General features: G+C 49.8%; 10 protein-coding genes across 10 annotated transcripts; 6 read left to right on the forward strand and 4 right to left on the reverse strand.

Moving 5' to 3' along the window:
- Nucleotides 1-92: 92 nt before the first annotated feature.
- Nucleotides 93-1,124, forward strand: FMAN_05381 (uncharacterized protein; the record flags this gene model as incomplete). The annotated part of the gene is made up of 1 exon (XM_041827968.1): nt 93-1,124. The coding sequence occupies one exon, from the start codon at nt 93-95 to the stop codon at nt 1,122-1,124; it is 1,032 nt and encodes a 343-aa protein (XP_041678877.1).
- Nucleotides 1,125-2,007: 883 nt separating this feature from the next.
- On the reverse strand, nt 2,008-3,203 carry FMAN_05380 (uncharacterized protein; the record flags this gene model as incomplete). The annotated part of the gene is made up of 6 exons (XM_041827969.1): nt 2,008-2,071; nt 2,136-2,767; nt 2,823-2,858; nt 2,921-3,015; nt 3,068-3,079; nt 3,140-3,203. 6 exons carry the CDS (start codon nt 3,201-3,203, stop codon nt 2,008-2,010), a joined length of 903 nt encoding a protein of 300 aa, XP_041678878.1.
- Nucleotides 3,204-3,764: 561 nt separating this feature from the next.
- On the forward strand, nt 3,765-5,726 carry FMAN_05379 (putative delta-1-pyrroline-5-carboxylate dehydrogenase; the record flags this gene model as incomplete). The annotated part of the gene is made up of 5 exons (XM_041827970.1): nt 3,765-3,884; nt 3,939-4,046; nt 4,116-4,411; nt 4,477-4,545; nt 4,607-5,726. The coding sequence occupies 5 exons, from the start codon at nt 3,765-3,767 to the stop codon at nt 5,724-5,726; spliced, it is 1,713 nt and encodes a 570-aa protein (XP_041678879.1).
- Nucleotides 5,727-6,666: 940 nt separating this feature from the next.
- FMAN_05378 (uncharacterized protein) lies at nt 6,667-8,408 on the forward strand (the record flags this gene model as incomplete). The annotated part of the gene is made up of 3 exons (XM_041827971.1): nt 6,667-7,247; nt 7,298-8,090; nt 8,145-8,408. 3 exons carry the CDS (start codon nt 6,667-6,669, stop codon nt 8,406-8,408), a joined length of 1,638 nt encoding a protein of 545 aa, XP_041678880.1.
- Nucleotides 8,409-8,722: 314 nt separating this feature from the next.
- On the forward strand, nt 8,723-9,514 carry FMAN_05377 (uncharacterized protein; the record flags this gene model as incomplete). The annotated part of the gene is made up of 1 exon (XM_041827972.1): nt 8,723-9,514. One exon carries the CDS (start codon nt 8,723-8,725, stop codon nt 9,512-9,514), a length of 792 nt encoding a protein of 263 aa, XP_041678881.1.
- A 392-nt stretch (nt 9,515-9,906) lies between these two features.
- On the reverse strand, nt 9,907-11,250 carry FMAN_05376 (uncharacterized protein; the record flags this gene model as incomplete). The annotated part of the gene is made up of 4 exons (XM_041827973.1): nt 9,907-10,220; nt 10,272-10,714; nt 10,762-10,891; nt 10,941-11,250. 4 exons carry the CDS (start codon nt 11,248-11,250, stop codon nt 9,907-9,909), a joined length of 1,197 nt encoding a protein of 398 aa, XP_041678882.1.
- A 1,919-nt stretch (nt 11,251-13,169) lies between these two features.
- FMAN_05375 (uncharacterized protein) lies at nt 13,170-14,456 on the forward strand (the record flags this gene model as incomplete). The annotated part of the gene is made up of 5 exons (XM_041827974.1): nt 13,170-13,325; nt 13,373-13,739; nt 13,787-13,904; nt 13,954-14,018; nt 14,065-14,456. 5 exons carry the CDS (start codon nt 13,170-13,172, stop codon nt 14,454-14,456), a joined length of 1,098 nt encoding a protein of 365 aa, XP_041678883.1.
- A 319-nt stretch (nt 14,457-14,775) lies between these two features.
- On the reverse strand, nt 14,776-16,073 carry FMAN_05374 (uncharacterized protein; the record flags this gene model as incomplete). Its single annotated transcript, XM_041827975.1, has 2 exons — nt 14,776-14,912; nt 14,987-16,073. 2 exons carry the CDS (start codon nt 16,071-16,073, stop codon nt 14,776-14,778), a joined length of 1,224 nt encoding a protein of 407 aa, XP_041678884.1.
- Nucleotides 16,074-16,754: 681 nt separating this feature from the next.
- Nucleotides 16,755-19,069, forward strand: FMAN_05373 (uncharacterized protein; the record flags this gene model as incomplete). The annotated part of the gene is made up of 5 exons (XM_041827977.1): nt 16,755-16,849; nt 16,894-17,061; nt 17,107-17,788; nt 17,834-18,085; nt 18,191-19,069. The coding sequence occupies 5 exons, from the start codon at nt 16,755-16,757 to the stop codon at nt 19,067-19,069; spliced, it is 2,076 nt and encodes a 691-aa protein (XP_041678885.1).
- Nucleotides 19,070-19,293: 224 nt separating this feature from the next.
- FMAN_05372 (uncharacterized protein) lies at nt 19,294-21,084 on the reverse strand (the record flags this gene model as incomplete). The annotated part of the gene is made up of 5 exons (XM_041827978.1): nt 19,294-20,110; nt 20,158-20,326; nt 20,374-20,649; nt 20,713-20,789; nt 20,834-21,084. 5 exons carry the CDS (start codon nt 21,082-21,084, stop codon nt 19,294-19,296), a joined length of 1,590 nt encoding a protein of 529 aa, XP_041678886.1.
- Between the last annotated feature and the right edge of the window lie 312 nt (nt 21,085-21,396).

The following is a 21,396-nucleotide window of genomic DNA, read 5'->3' on the forward strand; positions in this document are numbered from 1 at the left end:
CGAATGCTGTCCAAAGACCAGCGCTAACACTTCTCAGCGGCGAAAAGAACCTGGAAGTTCCCGTAACTATTCGTCCGACCTCTGAGGCAATCATGTATCCCTATTACAGGAAATGGATCAAAAGTCACCGAGATCTTCCATTGCGACTCAACCAGTGGAACTCTGTTGTGCGTTGGGAAACAAAACAAACGACACCCTTCCTGCGCACCCGCGAATTTCTCTGGCAAGAAGGTCATACCGCTCATCTAACGGAAGATCAAGCGGGAGTAGAGGTTCTCGAGATCTTGGAACTGTACGCACAGCTCTACGAAGATCTTCTGGCGGTACCCGTTGTGCGCGGTCGAAAGGCGGAAAATGAACGATTTGCTGGGGGGTACTATACATTGACCTTGGAAGGATACATCCCATCCAACGGACGAGGTATCCAGGGAGCTACCTCACACTGCCTGGGTCAAAACTTCAGCAAGATATTTGACATCTCTGTCGAGGACCCAGCCGGCCCGGGACGCATCCATGCCTGGCAGAACTCGTGGGCCTTTTCTACTCGAGTCATCGGCGTTATGTTTATGATCCACGGCGACAACAAGGGCCTGGTTCTATTGCCACGCGTCGCTCAGATCCAAATCGTGATGGTTCCCGTCGGCATCAACAGGAATACTTCAGCAGAAGACAAGGACCGTCTGCTGGACGAGCTGTACGAGATGCTCAAGACGTTGAAGAAGTCGGGGCTTCGAGTAGAGATCGACACACGTGAGGGATACACCCCAGCGTGGAAGTTCAATGACTGGGAGATGAAGGGCGTTCCCCTGAGAATAGATTATGGACCAAAAGACGCAAAGACGTATGTTGTCAGCTATGCATTCAGGCACAACAACGAAAAGGGGACGATGCCTGTTGCCGAGATTACGCCCCAGGCGTCCAGGCTACTCGATCAGATTCAGAAGGATATGTACGCCAAAGCGAATTTGGCATACAGCCAGCACCGCAAAGTCATTGAGAATTGGGACGAGGTCAGTCCTGCCTTGGACATCAAGAATGTGGTCCTGATTCCATTTTGTCTTGATGGTAAATGTGAAGACCGGATCAAGCAGTTGACGACCAGGGAACTGCCTCAATGGGAATGAAGAGCTTGTGTATTCCGTTTGAGCAGCCTGGAGAGATTGAGGAGGGGCGCAAGTGTTTGAACCCAGAATGTGGCAGGTTGGCGCAGAAGTGGACGCTTTTTGGGAGAAGCTATCAAATGAGCGACGGTATCGCAAGGGTAAGATCAAACTCGATAAACACAAGATTAGAAAAGAAGAAGACCTCTAGAGTCCAAATCTATTTGAGCCAATATACTCACCAGTCAAGATTTCTCAATGCGGGTCTCACAATCCCGCACAAGCCAGATCAAACTTGCCGGGAGTGTGTTATCGGCTAGCGTTTCCATCACCGCTTATGAATATGCAAATTACCAATGATGTTAACTAACCACGGTGATTTAAAGCTGGTATGCGGATCATTCCATCCCCGAACCTCTCGTATCTCCTTCATGCCTCGCTTTCCGTCTCCCTTTCATGGTAGCCTTACACCAGAACGCGGATCGAGACCCTTGTTCGCCATCAAGACTCGTGGTTAACGTTTCACTGGGCGAGCTATGGTGGGAGCAAGTGACGAGCGCGTGTTTGCAGTTCAAGATTGGCCCATGACCCCCTTGGTTTGTGCCGTGGTAGTTTGGTCCAGGCCAGCAGGCGAATCCTCTGGATTTCGAAAAGCATCTGAGCCATGAGGTTACTGATATCTACTCCAGCCTCAAAGATCTGACCTTACTACTGACAGGGTAGATGACGTTGAATGGGCAGAGATTGGCAAGATCTTCAACTTGGGAGGTGATAGGTAACAGACTATTGGGACTTTTTGTTGGTGTAGATCTGGTAGTGCTTTCTGCGATGGGACATAATGAATGCCTATCTGATGTTCTACAGACATACTGGTTTGCTTGGTTGGAATAAATAAATGTGGTCTAATCTAGATTTCCAGCGTCTCGGGCATCCCATCTCCATTCGACAGCATTTTGCGAACAACCTCAACACTGAAGATGAGTTAGCGTTGAATAGCCTGGATTATGAATCGGGATGAATAAGAAACAGACTTACGTCGCAAACGTTCCCGCTGAAACTGGCATAGCTCGCAGTAGCGCAGGACCAATACCCTCGAACAACCCAGAGACACCACCGGTTCGCCAAGTCTGTCGAATAGCCTCTCGCATGGTCTTGTACTTTTGATCGTTACCAAACCCATCGCTCTGCATCTTGCTCTTGATGACATCAAGAGGATGGCTCAGGAGCCAAAGAAGCTCTCCAGCAAGACCGCCGCATACGGCAAACTTCCAGCTCTCAATCTCGCTTCGCTTCTTACCCTCCATCCTTACGACATGCTGAACGAGACCCTCGTACGCGGCGAACCAGACTCCGTAGCCGTGGAATTCGCGAAGAATGGTGACGGCCTGGCCGCGGTAGATGCCTGAGATGCCCTCGTGTTGCCAGATCTTTCTCACGCAGTCGGATACCCCAGAGTAAAGCTTCTTTTCACCGTGGGGCTGTGTTTGAAGTCGGATTCTGATGTGCTCAATTGGGCCAGATATGACGCTGTTCGTGATACCTGCTAAGCCACCAGCGAGGTAAACCTGGCCGAGAGACAACGAGCCTTTATGGTTAAAATGTTGCTGCTTGTTGAAGTTGTTAAACTGTTGACTGAAATAGTGAAAGGCACCAAATTGAATGCTGACCTATGGAATCATTAATAACCAGTCCTCAAGAGTTATGCGGGGAAGCTTGTCTAACGCAGGCACCGACTCCGAGGAGTGGTGGTAAAGTGCCCTGGGTGAGTGTTCAGTTAGCAAATGTTTAATAACAATATGGTAACAAGTGCGTTTCCTAACCTTGTAGAAAGACCGTGGTCCTTCTACACTCCAGATCTTTCGAGTGACATCTAATGCGTCGCCACCGTATGCTTGCAGTCGCACCTTGACGATGTCTACAACCGTGGGTGAGAGATGATTTCGAGAGCTGAATATGGAGTATCATACCGAATGGTTGCCCTGTTCATACATCATGAGTGAGTGTCATGTTCGTTCGTATATGCTTTCTGGAATATTTACCAATCAGAACCTGCGCAGCGCCTCCCATCGCCCCCGCGACAATATCTCTGACTGTGTCTGCCATGGCTGTTTTGCGTGTGTTGCTTGCAGGGTTTCGTTGGTTTCCAGATTGAAACCTTATGGGCGGCATCTGATAATACAGCGGAACCGCACCCACGAAGTCGGCAACATGCCGAGACCATACCGGAGCCGCGTGGCATTCTGTGATCGTTTTTGGTTGTCAGAGTGCGGGGGTAAGATAGGCAAGATCGGGATTTGTCAGGCACAAAGCATCGGGTATCTGCCGCCAACTCCGTCGGCTGTTTACCGGGACAGGCCCTCCGGTCCAGCCATTTTCATATCTCGGGCACATTGACCGAGAGGACGTTCGATGCTAACTTGGTGGTCAATTGTACCTTCCAAGAGATTGCCAGCCTGGGTGGTTTGGATCTGCGTGCGGTGTTGTGGCATCACGGTAGTTGCCGCCGGTACTGATCGAACCCGATGGCGGACTCGTAAGAGACTTATGGTTTTCTTTCATTCGGGGTCATTCTTAACTCACATTCTTTTAAGTAGTAAATTGTTCTCCAATTCACCCCTCGCCCTTCTTTCTTTGTCGAGACACATACTTCTCCAATTCACAAAAATGGCCTCACACATGATGCTGAACGTCCGTCAGGCTATTCGCCGTCAGGCAGCTCCTCGACAGGTCACTATCCGTTGCCTGGGAACCTTCAGGGTCCCTCCAATTCGAAATGAACCCAATGTCCACACCCCTACACAGCGTCGCCCATGATCAATCATACTGACATGTTTATAGCCTACATACGCAAAAGGTTCCCTGGAGCGCCAAAAGTTGCAGGAAGCTCTTGATAGCCTCAAGCAACGTCTTCCAATCAAAGTTCCGCTCAAGATCAGTGGCCAGAAGGTACGCTTTTCCATTCCACTGAATTGCCAGGCTAGAGGCTCAATTGACTAAAAATTCATTTCCGTACAGGTCGCCTTCAAAGCCACTGGTTCTCAACCTATTCCCTCTGCACATGCCACTACCCTCGCCGAATATGCTACAGCGACCCCTGATCAGGTTTCGGAAGCCATCGAGAAGGCTATGGCCGCGAAAGAGGATTGGGCCAACACTTCGTTTGAGAACCGAGCGGCTGTGTTTCTCCGAGCAGCCGAGCTGATTGCTGGAAAGTACCGATACGAGATCATGGCCGCCACCATGCTCGGACAGGGTAAGAACATTTGGCAGGCCGAGATCGATTCAGCTGCCGAGAGTTGTGATTTTTACAGGTACTTATCATCACCCTAGTCGGTAGCGGATGTGATTAGGAAATGATGATTAACTGTGGACGCAGATTCAACGTGCACTATGCCGCTGAGCTGTACAAGCAGCAGAACACAATGAACGATGCTGGAGTCTGGAAGTAAGCTCAAAACCTCAGTGATCATTCCAACACTACAAGCGTGCTAATGGACCATTTATAGCAAGATGGAGTACCGCCCCCTGGAAGGCTTCGTCTATGCTATCAGCCCCTTCAATTTCACAGCTATTGGCGCCAACCTGACTGCTGCACCAGCCATCATGGGTAACGTCGTTATCTGGAAGCCGTCGGACAGCGCCATCTACGCTGGCTACGTACTCCAGAAGGTCCTTGAGGAAGCCGGTCTCCCAGATGGTGTCATTCAGTTCCTCCCCGGTGACGCCGAGAAAGTCACAAAGGCTGTTCTTGAGCACCCCAAGTTTGGTGCTCTTCACTTTACTGGGTCCACTGATGTCTTTCGTGATCTCTACGGCAAGATCGGTGACGGAATCCGGTCCGGCCTCTACCAGAGCTACCCTCGTGTTATCGGAGAAACCGGTGGAAAGAACTTTCACCTCGTCCACAACAGCGCTGATATCCGAAATGCTGTTGTCAACACCGTCCGTGGAGCCTTCGAGTACCAGGGACAGAAGTGCTCTGCTACGTCTCGTCTCTATGTCCCCGAGTCTATTTGGCCCAAGTTTAAAGAGGAGCTGATCGCAGAGACGAAGAAGCTCCAGGTCGGACCCCCGGAGGACTTTAAAAACTTCATTGGTCCTGTCATCCACGAGAGGTCCTGGGAGAAGCTTAATAAGGTCATCCAAGACGCCAAGACAGACAAGGAAGTCGAGCTCCTTGTCGGTGGCTCTACTGATAAGTCCAAGGGCTGGTTCATCCAGCCCACTATCTTCCAAACCAAGAATCCTTTGCACAACCTCATGAAGAACGAGCTATTTGGACCTATCCTCTCCGTCTACGTGTACCCAGATGCCGAATATAAGCAGACTATGGAGTTGATCGACAGGTCTACCAAGTTTGCTCTTACCGGCGCCGTCTTTTCCCGCGACCGGGCCGCCATCGCTGAAGCCGAGAAGGCTCTTCGACAGTCGGCTGGCAACTTTTATGTTAACTGTAAGAGCAGTGGCGCCGTTGTTGGTCACCAGCCCTTCGGAGGTGGTCGGGCTTCGGGCACCAACGATAAGGCCACCAGCACTAATCTCCTATCTCGTTTCACAAGCATCAGGAGTATGAAGGAAGATTTGGTTGGTGCCGACGAGGTTCAGTACCCTTCTAACGAGGTATAAAAGTTCAAGATCTGATCTGCAACTCGAAGCGACTCCTTTGGGGAGACTATTTGTGGAATCCAGGAGTGAATCACTGTAGAGCTCTGTCCTTGGCTGTTGGGTGCGGAAGTGGTGTATAATCTATCATGCTCGTTTCATCTTGGATGTATGCAATATGTGTTTGTAACGAAGAGAGTTGGTTGAAGATAACCTCTGATTGTCACTCGTAGTCCCGACAATGAGTTAAAAGGTCTATACATGGACAGCATAATGAAACAAAACACGAGGCTCGGTTTGCTGGATTTGCTTCGACTTTTTCACAGTCTTTGGATTGCGAGCTGTCACTCGAAGAATTTCCAAGTCTTATCATTTCACCTGTGTCATAGATCAGGTGCGATAGCAATTACAAAAGTTGAGCTTAGCATATCCTGCCTCCCTCTGGCAGACTTTCAGAGGTTCACGGTCCCCCGGAGGAAAAATACGCTATAATTACAGATATACACAGTCTATATCACATTACTGGAAAGCTTGCTTCCAGGGACAAGAGTCAAATAATAGCGACCCTACTACGTATCTGTTTCAACTCGATGCCGGGGAAATGCTTCGATATGGTCTAAGCTACCGCTTACTTTCGGGCGCTGCCAGTAAAGCCAGACGCAGCCACATTCCTAGAGTGATCAATAGTTGGGGTAAATCCGTCGGTTATCTTTACTACCGATAGGCAGACTGCCGACGGGCCGTGACACGTTGCCGATGGGAGGGGTTTCGGCCACTGGTCCGAGCACCGATATGCAGGGTAGACTATTTGATAGGCAACGAGGGTCAGACTCTTGAAAGCAAGACGCCAGTGGAATTCAATTGCCCGACAGCGTTGTATTCAAAATCGTAGACTTGGGATTTCCAATGCCATAATCCTTGTCCATCACCACCAACTTGCACAGCACGCCTGCGTATAGACACAATGCGTCCAGCGCCCTCTTCTCTTTCACGCACTCAGGCACATTCACGGCTTGCTATTTTCCGAGCCAACAGAATCTCGCAAAGACGACATGCTGGAACCACGACAACCCCAACTCGTACGCCTCCGCCACATTCCCTCTTGCCAACGGGGATGCTGCTGAGGTCATTGCTTATCGCAACGGTATCCAGCAATCGGATTCTCCTTACGCCCTCCCTAGCTATGCTGTCCTTCTTCACCAAACCCCATTCCCCTCTTTTCAGTGTCGACAAGAACCCGATACTCAATGCCCTCTTCAAGTCCACCATATATCGACACTTCTGCGCTGGTGAAGACGTGGTGGAAGTTAGAAATACCATCAACAACATCAAAGACATGGGATTCAAGGGTGTAATCTTGACATATGCTCGGGAAGTCGTCATTGAAGCTTCCGGGGAGCAGGAAGTTGGTTTTGGAGTCAGAGAACTCAAAGAAAAAGGTTTCCCGGCGCAAGAGCCAATTTTCGACGAAGGAATTGAAGCTTGGCGACAGGGCGTCCTGGAGACCGCTTCTATGCTTGAAAAAGGTGATTTCTTAGCACTCAAGTAAGTTCACCTGTGACATCCTTTTTCGCAGTGACACTGACAACATCTAGGTTCACTGGAGCTGGAGCTGGAGTGATGCAAGCTCTAAAGGACCAGACACCTCTTCCAAAACAGATGCAGGATTCTCTCAATGCCGTCTGTGAAAAGGCTATGGAGCGAAAGGCACGCATACTCATCGACGCCGAACAGCAATTCGTGCAGCCTGCGATTGATAACATTGCACTCGTCCTCATGCGTAGATACAACAGCGAAGAAGCAGTCGTTTACAACACATACCAGGCCTACCTGAAGTCGACGCCATCCACCCTTCTTGACCATCTTCACTGTGCCAAGGATGAGGGCTTCACCATTGGTGTCAAGCTAGTACGAGGTGCTTACATGAACTCGGAGCCGCGGGGGCTCATCCACGACACAAAGCAGCAGACCGATGACTCGTATAACAGCATCGCTGAAGGTCTGCTGCAGCGTCGATACGAGGATCTCACGCCAAGCGGCTTTCCTAAGGTGGACTTATTCCTCGCCACGCACAACAAGCAGAGTGCGCTGAACGCCTACCAGGTGCAGCAGCAGCGCGCTGATGCGGGATTGCCATTGACCAATGTCCAGTATGGGCAGCTTCTCGGCATGGCTGATGAGGTCAGCTGCACGCTACTCCAAATCGCAGCGGATCCCAGGACGAACGGCCCCGCGTCCCCGGAGGTATACAAGTGCTTGAGTTGGGGGACTCTGGGAGACTGTATCTCATACTTGTTCCGTCGCGCGGTGGAGAACAGGGATGCGGTTTCGCGAACAAAGGTTGAGTATTATGCTTTGAGAAAGGAGGTCTGGAGACGATTCAAGAAGGTAGTTACGTTTGGAGTAGCCGGTAGATACTAGGTACTCGAGTAATGGCAACAGTTGATCCCATATTTTTGGCTGGCTCTTGACTATGGTAACATCGTCGTGCTGGCAAGTAACGACGTTGACCTCGTCATCGCCATCGCCAACTCTGTGGACCTGCAGATCAAGAGCCTGTCTATCTCTGTTCAGGAATCCCGGCACATCCTCTGGAAGATCAAGATTCAGCCAATTAGAGGATCACCACACATAATCCTACCCGCCTTACCTCAACGCCTGAATGCAGATAACACACCTAGTGCGCAACTCACAGCGCGTGATTGACAAATGATAATGTTTCTAAGAATGCTCTATGATGTCAAATTGTTGAATAAACACGGCGGCTGCAAACTGATCATGCTCAGCCAATCAGGAAATTGGTAAGCATAACTCTATCGCGCCCTATGCGCTTGGCGTCAGCTCTTGGATGCCTGCTTTCCCCAACTCTTATATACGAGACCCCTCACTTCAAGTATCCATCACAAGATCCAATTCCAGGCATAATTATCCTGTTTGGCTTATTTTTTGTTAACATTCACGGGCTACCGAAAGCACATCGCTCAACCTACAATCCTCCTGTTAACTGCCCCAGACGCAAGATGGCAGTCTATCATAGCGCCGAGGGAAGAAAGTTCTTTGTCCCGCTTGAGAACAACCCTCAGGTCTTCACTAATTTGGCCCACGACCTAGGCATGGACCCCAAGCTGGCGTTTCATGACGTCTACTCCCTCGACGAACCAGAGCTCCTGGCCATGGTGCCGCGCCCAGCACACGCTCTCATCTTCATCACGCCCTCTAACGCCTATCACGTCGTCGAGGCTGAAGACGTGGCTGCTGGCAAAAGAACACCAGCGCCTCCTAACCGTAAAACCTACTCGATGGAAGGCTTCGATGACCTCTATCCGACCGACGGAACTCCCCAGCCAGTCCTTTGGTTTCCCCAGACAATCGGCAACGCCTGTGGAATGGTAGCCCTCGTCCACGCCCTGCTCAACGGCTCTTTACGCGAGCGTCTTGTACCGTCATCGCCACTAGCAGGACTTCTCGACGAGGCTGTCAAGTTGCCCTTGCCCACTCAGCACGCGGACCTGCTATATAACTCAGTAGTCATAGAAGAGGCTCACAGCAAGGCGGCAGCTAGAGGCGATACGGCAGCACCCGATGCTCAAGATCCTATCGGGTATCACTTCATGGCTTTTGTGAAGGGGGCAGATGGGAATCTCTGGGGACTGGATGGAAGTTTTGGTGGGATGATGTGTTATGGGCCTGTGGGTGAGGGGGAGGATATGCTGAGCAGCAAGGTTTTGGACATTGGGGTGCGGCGATTTATCAACGCAGGGGAAGGTAGCGCCGAGTTCAGTATCATTGCGCTATCAGAGGGGGAGGATTAGGCTTGCCTTTGATGCATCCTGAAATGAGTTTGTGAGACTGTTATTTTGAGCTGATAGACCCGTCAGCTGATGTTTATATCACTCGCCTCACACGCCCTTGATGGACCGAAAACGCTTATCGTACTAGTTAACTATCGATGCTCATATTTCCTGGTGTTGCGGAATGATAAACGACAAAGGACTTTCTTTGCGGATGCTCAAACGAGCAGGTGTCTCTGTGACAAGATGAGAGTTTAAAAGAGGCTTCAGACCCAGTGCAGAAAGGTAAGAACACCGATAAACGCATAAAAGCCCTCATTGTTACATAATCTCTTGCTTTGTGCTGGAGCAGATTTTCTTCCCTCTTTATTGCGATTTTACCTTGTCTTTGATGGACGCTTCTCCTCCTTCACTCATGCAATCTCTGCCTCGATCAACATCTCGTACTGCTGAGGATCAGGCCAGAACTTGACAATCTTGAACCCAGCCCCGGTTAGCAACTCCTCCCACTGACTCTTGGTTCGCTCAGAAGCTGAAAGAAGAGACATCATCTGAACGTCCATGGTAGTTTGACTAATGCTAGCTCCAGTTGGCGGCAACACGATATCGTAGACAAAGAGCTTAGAATAACCCTTCGTCATGGCATCTCTGGTGTTTTGTAGCAGTTGGGTCGCTTGGACATTGGGCCAGTCGTGAAGAACAGCGTGCATAAAGTAGGCACGGGCTCCTAGCTTCAGTTAGGACTTGGTCCTCATCTAGTCAGGATGGTAAGACTTACCCCTCACAGGCTGGGGCTTGAAGAAATCATGTACCATAGCCGTGATCTTCTCATCAACATCCGCCCGCTCAATAATCTCCGGTAGATCTTGTAACACCAAAGCCCCGTTTGGCAAATCCGGCCAGGCCTTTAGAACATGCGAGATATCAATACCAGTATTGCCTCCAACATCCACAACCAGCGGTTTGCTAAGATCAGCACCCTCGATCAACTTGCTAGGATCGTAAATCTTAGTCCAGGGTGTCTTCCAAGACGTCCAGGCCTCCATGTGACCTGTGAAGGCTTCATAGTACTCTGGACTCTTCTGAAGACGACCGAAGAAATTGAGGCCATCGGGATCGCTACCTGCGTAGTTATTGTCTTCTGCTGCTGTGGGGACTTTGTAGCCTATCTTAGCGAGATATTTAGGGAGGTTCTGCCCAGCTGAGATGTACTGATAAGTTCTAGGTTTCATTAGTTGACGTGTTGGTTTTGTGGCTGGGAGACTTACGCTGCTTGGAGTGACGCTCGGACCTTGGTACTTTCATCACCAATGGCGTATGAGAATGGCGTGGGCTTGAAGGTATCCACGTCTGTCTCCTCAACCACATAAAACGCGGCCAGGAGACGGAACAGACGCCCTAAAGATCCGTTAGCTTCGAACGACATAACAGGAATACGACTGCTCACTCAACAAGTTAGGCTCAGCATCCCTCCCAGTCAACTTGACCAAGTCATCAATCGTCTTCTTCCCCCCGCCCTCTTTCGTCCAAGCCTTCCAGATCCCTAGATCGATCGCGGTCTGCAGCGCCGCAAAAACTGCAGGATGTTCGAAACAAAAGCCCCATGCTCGTTCATATGGAGTTTCGATTCTGGCTAGTAGACGACGAGCGGCTGCACGGACACGCAGACGCTCGACTTCATCGCCGCCGAATTGACTGGGATTTACCGCATCGAGGGTGGCGATGATGTCGTTCGTTGACGAACCGACCGAGCCCATTGTGAAAAGTCAAGTATAAGAATGTGAGTGCGTTTGGGAGTGGAGTCAAAAAAGAAATGTTAATTGGAATTGTGATAGAAACTGGCTTGTATAAATAAGTTCCTGATTCACGATGAGATGTCTTCTCTTGGACTAGTGACTCAGTTGATGTGGGAGAACCCTGCTGCCCCTTGCTGGGATGAGAAGTTGGTGTGGAGGGGCGTCTCTTTGAGCGTTATCTCATCACGAACTGGGCCAATACTGGCTTTGCCTTCAGCTACCGTGCAGAGAATAGCAGAGCATTTGACGTATACAACGGGTACGTGTTGTTCTTAGCTTGATGTGTACTGGGGTCTGCCCCTCCGTCCCCAATGAATAAAGAAGGGTTCTTCGTGACATTTCCTTCGGATGTAGGCTACGAAATGGTTCTATACAAGTTGAATGTAGGTTGGATTACATTTTCTACAGTATTAATGACATAGTCGTACTATTCTCCACGTGATGATATACTACCTATCGCCAAGATGGCTCATATCAGGCATCAAGCAATGTCCGTGGTACCAATTCACCAAAAATAATATGAATTGCTTCTCATAATGATATGTCAACTGATGGATTGTTGCCCCATCCTCTTTTGGCCCTCTCTGCAACAGGGTCGCTTAGCTAGTTCACGCTAGGATGCAAATCCCACGGGGAACACGGGGTGTTTCGGGTAATTCTTCGCGTTATGGATTCACTGCCAAATAACCCGAAGTCTTGAGCCTTCTTACCTTCGAGAACGCCATAGAAAGGCTGTTGCTGCGAGATTGATGAGGAACGTGTGGTGGGCTCCGAGTCAAAGAATATGCAAGATCCAGCCACTTCGTGGCTACCTGCAGCACGTACTGTACGACTCGACCGTTGGCCAATGCTTCTTAGCGGTTGACCCGTAACGGCCCGACGAAATGACGCGGTTCATAAATGCAACGTTGAGCCGCAACCATCATATCCCGACGTCGTTCTATAGCGGGTCCATTGTAACCTCGCCTGAATCCTCCGTCAGGTGATCTCGAAATAAACTCTCATACTCCTTTAATTGAATCCTGGCATCGGAGCCGCTTGAAAAGGTTTCTGCGGCGAATTTTCTCTGGTTTCTAAATATTAATAGGCGATGTTACTCTGGCGGTTTCGCTTCCGCTAGCGGAGTTTCCTCGACTGACACTGTCAGATGTCATATGCAGTTGGTTAAAAATGGGGCCAATCATGATGGTGGAGGAACATCATGTCCGGTCGGAGGAGAAAAAGCAAAAAGAGAAAACGTTGGACGGTTGGAGGATACGTGGGGACGGGTCGTTGTCTCGGCAAGTCTCACGCGATGGCGGCATCGCAGGAGAATTGGTTAGCTGCAGAATTGACTGCAAAGCTCTTGTATTTGAGGTGGCAAATATACATAAGTTCCTGCAGCAGCCCCAATCTTTGGGTTCTGCCAAGATCCAGCGTGGTGTAACCCAACTCGAAGTCTGCCATGTATGATATCACATGAGAAAAGAGATAACAAGCCCGCATCAGCCAACAGTCACACCATGCTTGTCCTGGTCTCCAAGTTCCAACACAACTCACTACCGTTATGCAACGACTTATTATTGGTTTGTCGTCAAGTTTGCCTCTCGCCTGCCAGAGAAACCATGTCGCTAACAAGGGCTTTCGCGTAGATCTCGTCAGAACAAAGGATAGTTAACAATCCTACTTAACAATGCATTGAAACGCGCTAGGGAGTAATCATTTGCTCCTTTCTTTTTCCTGGGGACGCATAATACTCAGCTGCCGGAACCGTATGACCAGGAGCAATGGCGAGTCGATAACATCTTGAGGCCCAGCAGATAACGCGAACTACTCCAGTCTGTGCTATTTCTCTTTTCTCTACGAATATAGCTTGCTTGGGATCTTTGGTGGCTGCAATCATGACGAGTTACTATGGAGGCCTGGGGCCGATGCTCAATGCAGTACTTTGGGTTCAAGTCGTTATTTTTGCCCTCTTTGTTGGACTGAGATTATACACGAGATCTCAGATTCTGCACTCTGTCGGCGCAGATGACTTTCTAGTTATCATCGCACTGGTATGTCCTTTACTTCCTCGCCAATAACTCATCCTCAAACTCCACAGGTCTTGCAGATCATCTACTCCGCCTTCGTAACGGCCGGTACAAAATACGGTCTCGGTCGCAAATTCGCAGACATTGGCAACCCCGATGCATACTTCCGAGCCGTCGAGCTGGAGATATACAGCCAAGTAGCCGGGCTCATGGTCATCGGCGTGGGAAAATGCGCCGTCGGCATCTTTTTGCTGCGCATCGTGCGAAACAAATTCCAGAAGGCCTTCATCTGGGCATTTCTCGCGGGTACAGTGTTCATCACGCTGTTTTCTAGTATTGTTGTCGTTGTGCAGTGTGATCCTGTGCAGAGGACTTGGGATCGACGGGTGCCGGGGACGTGTTGGATTGACTTTTCCAAAGTCGGCTTGACTGTTGGATGTGAGTTTCTGAAGACCAGAAGTGGCGGCAAGTACTGATTTGTGTAGCTTGGTTTGTTGTTGCGGACTTTTGCTTCGCGATTCTTCCGTGGTTTGTAATCTGGGAGCTCAACATGAAGCGTAAAGAGAAGATTACTGTCGCGTGCGGCTTGAGTCTCGGTATCTTGTAAGCCACCATTCTGACCGATGCTGAATCATCCTGACTGGCGATATAGTGCTGGTATCTGCGGTATCGTTCGTACGGTCGCTCTCAACGGATTGAACGCAAGTGAATATATCTGTATGTTCCTTTTCCCCACCAACCACTCATATACTCATTTTTGCAGACGACACAGTAGACATGCTCATCTGGTCCGCGACCGAAAGCACTGTCACAATAATGTGTTCATCGATCCCCGTCCTCCGCCCTCTCTACGTGCGCTTCCGCTACGGCAGCCAAGGCGACAGCTCTGGCGCAGCAAGTTCCTACAAACTCCCCATGTACGGCAATCACAGCGGTCGAAAATACGGCAACGGGTCAATGCCAGGCACAGAAACAATTGGTGGTAGCGGACCATCAAACAGAACAGTCATTGCATATAACGCAAATGCCAGCGACGAGAGTATACTTCGTGATACAAAGACTCAGAATGATATCAGTGGGATCAGAAGAACGGATGAGGTGTCGATAAGTTATGGGAAACAAGATGCTGGAGAGAGAGTAAGGGAGTGGAAGTAATAATCGCTTAGAAAGGTCCAAAGGAGTCGGAACGTGGAAAGTTTGACATGGCATAGTTCCAGTCAATGCACGGCATGGGCCTCCCTAGTCCGGAGTCTATCAATTTGTAAGCTCATAATATAGAGTAGTTGCGCAGACATACACGATTTGCTGGACTAGCTGCCTGCTTCGTATGTTGGTGACTCTGGGTGTCAGGTTAATGTTGGCAAGTTGAACCCATCCTGGGTTTTGATCGCGTTACTCTCGGTCCCTTTTAGGTCTCTCAATCCTGTCTGTACCCATAAACTGATGCAACACCTTGGGCAACCTCACAATCCCTTCATCCGCATCCCATCCAATCTCTAGCAACGCCGCCACAACCCTCGGCACCGCCAACACCGTCCCATGTACCGTCCACGGGAACCCCATCACCCCATTTCCAGCTTCGCTTCTCATCCTCGTCGCCAACCGTCGACTCTGGTAATCTGTGCAGAAACTCACAGAGGCGATTTCTCCCCAGGCAGCGTCATGAACTTCGTCCGGTGTTTTACCCACGGCGCGGAAGGGGAAGAAGGCTTTGATCGCGACTCTACGGGCCTCTCTGGCTCTGAGGTTTTGGACTGGCATATCGAGGACACGGCACGTAATTCCGAGGGCGCCGAGGATATCAGTTTGAATGTCGATGATTTCGTCGAAGAAGTACCCCATCTCTTCCTCGTCTGGCTTCGTCCAGGCAAATAACTCCACCTTAGTGAACTCATTCACTCTGTACAATCCCTCCGTATCTGGCCCAGCCTCAGGCCTATAGCATCTTGAAGCAGCGACCCTTCTCAGCGGCAATTCCTCCGGGATTATTTTGTTTGCCATCATACCAGCCAATGCAATACCGCTTGTCCTCGTCAGGCTCAGCCCAGGCACACCTCTAGTCTTATCCTTCTCATCCTGCGCAATGTTGTAAACCTGTTGCTTGCCGCTACTATCCTGAGCTTGAAACCCGCAGGCGGCAGAAATTTGAGAGCGGACTAGGGACGGGGGCGAGACGGGAGTCCAGCCGTTGCGAGTTGTGAAGGTGAGAGCATAGGAGACAAGGGCCTGTTCTAAGAGGGCGCCGACGCCGACGAGATAGTACCATCCCTTGCTGGAGGCAGCGTCGACAGAAGCAAAGTCGAGGATTCCGAGCTGCTTTCCGATGTCGAAATGATGAATATGCTTTCCTTTGCTGTCCTTGATCTGAATGACTTTCTCATCGGCGTTGGCAGAGCAGATATAATCCCAGTCGGGCCCTCTCGGAGTCTCCTTGCTTAAAATATTGGGTAACGCCAGCGCCAAGTCCTCTATCTTGCTCATGATATCCACCTCCACCTCTTCAACTTCAAGAATCTTGATCTTGATCTCCCTCGCTTCCTTGAGCTTTTCTTGAATATTCTTCCCCTCTTCTTCCAGCACTAGAAGCTCGTTGTCTAAAGCATTTGCGCGTTCACATAAAGATTTTACAGCCCACTGCAAAGCCTGGTGATAGTACATGAGCTTAATGATGCGGAATGGGCTGGAGGCGAGGTTAGGTAAGTTTCGTGACAGGCAGGTTTCAGCGTAGAGTTCTGGGTTGTTACGGATATGGTATATATCGAGGGTAGGCATTGCGGCGATTGAAGGGCGGTGGGGGGAGGAGTAGAGCCTTGTGGTTGGGATGCGAGGGATACGCTGACATCGCCGGCATTTGGTTATTATGCGATGCATTCTAGGCTACTATGTTAGAGACTTGGTAGTCAAAGAGAACTTAAAAGTATATTTTAGGGGTTTACATATATTGCGGTAGCGTTAGTATGCGCCCTGTAATGACCTGCAAGTGGGGTAAATATAGCAGATTTTATTAAAATATTGTATAAAGATATAGCAACTTCAATGCCTGGCGCATGAAGGATTAAATGCAGTAGACTTCTGAAGAAAATAGTTATTGCATATAATACAAATCGGAAAGATATCAGTAGTACGGAGTATTAGGAGAACAGATAGCTCATCGATATGTTATTGGGCTTGAGAGATGATTATTGAGTGGAAGTAATGGCCACTTGGAGAAAGGTCCAAACTCTATTTCTGCACGATAAGAAGTGCTCCAGTGAAGGCTGAAGTATTGATAAGGCCTAGATCAGCAGGGTCTGGGCCTATCGTCATTTTTGGTTTAGCGGATATCATTGATAAGCGACCCCGGATAGAAATAATTACAGGCAGCCCCGCCCTCTTCTTTAGTGATCTCGACACTACAACACCCCGTATCCCATGCGCCTCAATTAACAACACGCGATATATACGGAATGACTCATGGATCCTGGTCGCAAGAGGATAGGCTCCATCGCAGAGTCGGCTACGTCGTCTAATCAGCGGAGTAAACGCGCCAAATACGCGCCTGTAGCTTGGTACGCGACTGTCCCTAGGCGCTGGGATTGACTGACCTTGGTAGTAATGAGTGTAAGAAGAAGAAGCTCAAGTGTGTGAGGGAGGAGGGCGATGAGATTTGCAAGAGATGTGATGTTAATAAAGTCGAATGCATCTTTGCTCCTACAGTTCAACCGGCAAAGGAAGATGCTGAGCCAGCGCGAAGACGCTCAACTCAAGAGCCTCAGTCTCAGTGAGTATCTCACCTGCCTCACAAACCATCACTAACACTCCACAGAACAGACGTCGGATCTCTAAGCCAACAAGTAATCGCCCTCCAGAACCAAGTCAACGCCCTTACATCAGCCCTCCAAGACGTATCCCAGCGTCTCCCCCACATAACCCTCTCCTCCACAAAGTCCACTCCCCAGGGCCACTCGTCCACCTACCGCAAAGACATCCGCAACGTACACAACGAGCCGCGCGAGCCTCAATTCGTTGGCCCCACGCGCTCGGCGTATAGCTTCCAGATCGCGGAGAACTCCCTCACAGGCATGGGGATCGAGCCAAACGCTACTGGTGCAAGCACGCCTGCCGAATCGCCCAGTGAGACGGAACCGGTTGTTGAGAGTGAGAATCTTTCGCCAGGGATAGAGGATGTCGAGACACTGGCGAGTTTGGGGATAGCAGAGGTTCAGAGGCTGTTGGATGTTTACAATGAGGAGATCCAGAGCGTTTATCCGTTCATTGACGTTAATGAGTTGTCGAATAAGGCGGTTTCGGTGTTTCAGACGCCGATGGAGAATACGCTCAAAGATGTGCAGGCTATCAAGTTGGCGGTTGCTACGTCAGTTGCTATTGAGGCGCAGGGGTTGAATAATATTAGCAAGAGGCTGATTGATGATGTCGAGCCTGTCATTTGCAGGGTCTCAGGCGAGGCCTTCATCGACCTCCAAGAACTTCAACTCATGATCATGCTGGTAAGTCCATTCTTCACTCCCCTTACAGTTATTGACGGCTCTTAGAGCATCTACTGGTTTCACTGTGGAGAAGACCTCCTCGCCTGGAGAGCCATCGGCAACGCCGGTCGCGAAAGCCTCGAAATCGGTCTACACCGCCGAACCTCGCTCTTTGAAAACTTCAAAACCCCGCCAGAACGAGATTTAGCAATTCGCTGTTTCTGGTGTGTATACATTCTAGACCGAAGGTGGAGTTATGGCACTAGTCTATCGTTCGGCATTTCCGACCGGGACATCGATCCACAATGTCCAGAGCCAGTGAGTTGCCCTCATATCTTGGGAGAAGCGTATACTGACTATTGAAAGAGTGAACAACATCCATATCTTCGGTGCATGGTCTCTTATGCCAAATTATGCTCCAAGGTCTGGGAGGATCTACCGCTTGATTCCTCACCGTTTACGGTCCCAAAGGATAAAGTCGACTTCTTTGACTTTCTGACGCAGAAATGGGTTCACTCTATTCCTGAGGATTTACAGCTCGTGTATCCTCGGCTCTCACAGGCTCCACGTCATCAACCTCGAGTTTTGCAACGCTTGAGAACGCTCCTTTATCTAAGAGGGAACTACATTCGAAACTTGGTTCTACGACATCATGTGATGAGTGCTGAGAATCTACGTTCAGACATGCAGGGCGCTCAACTTGTTGTCAGTCTCGCGCAGGATACGATCCAAGTTCTGGTGAATCTGAACGAGACAAGCGACATCTACGCTCGGCAGAAAGCAACGTTCAATTACTTCCTGACAGGTGCTCTAGCAACAATCCTTTTAGCAGTATGTCACGGCCCAGATGTCTTCGCCGATCGCTGCCGACAAAGCTTCCAAGACGCAGTCCGTCTTCTCAAGAACATTTCTCAGCACGGGCAACTAGGTCGACGACTATGGCGCTCACTAAAAGGAACGATTCATCGCGCTTTATCGCTAGAGTCACCCATCACACCAACTGGGAATACGGCACTCGCGGAGATTCTGCAGCAGGAGACGCCCGAGGTACGACAGCAGCAGACGCTGGTTCCGACCAGTTGGCCGAGAAATGTATTGGGAAATAACTTTATGGAAGAGAACATGGCGGATATGTTTGGTCTGGAGACGGATCTGTTGAATTTGTTCAGTGCATTTGAGCAGGACAATATGTTGAGGCCGGTGAGTCAGGTCAATGGGCTTGATCAAGCTGCGGCATTACCGGATCAGAATGGGGGTGTTGGGCAGGGTGATGATTTGACTCGGTTCAATGGGGGGTTCTAGAAGTCACGGTTTGATGGGACATATCTGGGACAAGACTGTAACAATATCATCAAGTATCAGTTTTAAAGAGCGTGTTCATTGCATAACTATCTCGTACATATTGAGCCATGACCCAAGTCCCGTCCAATCCCATGGTACTATCGTGTTAGAGCAATTTAGCCCCCCCATAACGCGTGATCAAAGAAAATACACATCCCTCCTATTTTTAACTACCACTATCCAATTTATTTATCATGGACTCCATCACGAAGTCCTTCCACAACATCAAGGTCAACGACCGGAACCTCAAACTTGTACTTGCCACGGAAGACATAGTACGCAATACCAGCAAATAGCCATCCAGACAAAACAACGATGGAGTAGTTCATGTTCTGCGGTGTGACCGGCATAGCAGATGGAAAAGTGCTAAAGATGACAACGACGGTGATCCATATCAAGCTGATAACATTGGCAGCCGGGCCAGCGATACGTCCGAGCTTGAAAGGACCAAAGCCATTGGAAGTCTGAATACTTTTCCTGGCGAAGAGCATAGCGATAATGGGGAAAGCATAGCTGACATACATGCCGATGATAGACATGGACAGAATAGCATTGAAGGCAGTGGTGTTGCCGAGGTAGATGAGGCCAAGGAGCATCTGGAGAACAATAACAACCACGACAGCGTAAACAGGGATCTGAAGACGCTTGTCGACTTTGCTGAGCTGTTTGTCAAACGGCGTTGACTTATCTCTTGCAAAAGCCCATAAGGTTCTTGACGTAGATGTAGTTCCAGCGACAGTTGCTGCAACAGCAGTGCATGTAATGATGACAGAGAGAACAGTGCAGCCTGCTTGACTCTTGGTCGCGTCAAGGAAGATCTGCATGAAGGGAAAGCCAGTGGGTGTCGCGAGAAGTTTCTCAAGGGGACCGGTTGAGAAGAGGAAGATGATACAATAGACGAGGCCCATGAGACCGTTGACGGCTACACTGCCTACCATGGCGAGAGGGACATTGCGGCTGGCGTGGGGCATTTCTTCAGCTAAATGGCAAGCGGCATCGTATCTGTGACGGTTAGATGGCGATGTAGTGGGTGGGAGAAGGGGACATACCCGAGGAAGGGATACACGGCAGACAAGAGGCCGACTAGCCATGATACGCCGTCGTTGGCCCAGCCACTGGAGTTGGTCACCTCTGTAAAGACAAACGAAGCCGAGTTCTTGGGTGCCATGACACCGAGAACGACAACGATGGTGACAAAGCCAATGATATGAATGGCGCCTAGAGCCGTCAGTTCCGAAAGATCTCCCGGCAGCGGAAGTACTTACCCGAGACCGTGTTAACATACGGCAGAAGTCGATCCCCCCAGATGTTGAGAGCAAGCGCGTAAACCAGAACAAGCCAGTAGAACAACATGCCCTGCCATCGTTCAGGAACATACGTATCGTTGTTGACGATTATAAGAGCCTGCATTTGGAGCCCGGCAGCAAAGGCAGCAGACGATGTGAGGACAACCTGTCCGCCAATGCTGACCCAGCCTGTGACCCAAGACGCGGTCGATCGAATTGAGGTGGGCGAAAGGGCTGCTACCCAATGGTATTGACCTGGAAACCATTCCGAGCGTTAGTCTCGAGCTAAAAAGGTTGCGTCAAGGGGTGAATACTGACCTCCAGCTGTAGGATATATCGAAGCGATCTCACCGAGAGAACTGGCGATGCAGATTGAGCATACTGCTGATAGTAGACTGGTCATGTTAGAGGTGCTTGGTTTCGGGAACGGGAGACGGACTAGTTGTAGAAGAGACATGGTGCTCCGCCGGTGATGAGAGCTGTAGCGACGACAGAGGATAGAGCTTCCCACGTCGCCATGAGACAAACGCATAGAGCACAGAGAGAGAAGAGAGAATACTGTCTTCGAAGTTCCTGCGTATGACCCAACTGCGCAAGACGCAGGGCATCATCGCTCGAAACTCCAGTACCGCCCTCAAGACTCATGGCGTCTTTATCAACAGCCACGTTAGCTTTCTCAAGTTCGCCCATTTTCATAAACAAAGAATAATAAATGTTTTATAAGTAAAAATTTTCTTCTTCGCCAGTTAGTGGAGCTATGGAAAGCACGGAAATGTCGTTCATATAAATCATCTTGATAAGGGAAAAGAGATATCAGAGCACCCCCCTGCTGGCATATCACATCTCTGATCAAAACACACGCTAAACAGGGGCCGTATCAAGAACGCGGGGAGATCTAACCTAGTACGTATTAGCAATTCTTTACGAGCTGCGTTATCACTCGACAAGGGTGTTGATAGAGGGTGAGATAAGAGAGATTGCGCTTCCGCGTTCCGAGAGTCG

The sequence above is a fragment of the Fusarium mangiferae genome, assembly GCF_900044065.1.
Source record: "Fusarium mangiferae strain MRC7560 genome assembly, contig: FMAN_scaffold002, whole genome shotgun sequence".
Classification (NCBI taxonomy): domain Eukaryota; kingdom Fungi; phylum Ascomycota; class Sordariomycetes; order Hypocreales; family Nectriaceae; genus Fusarium; species Fusarium mangiferae.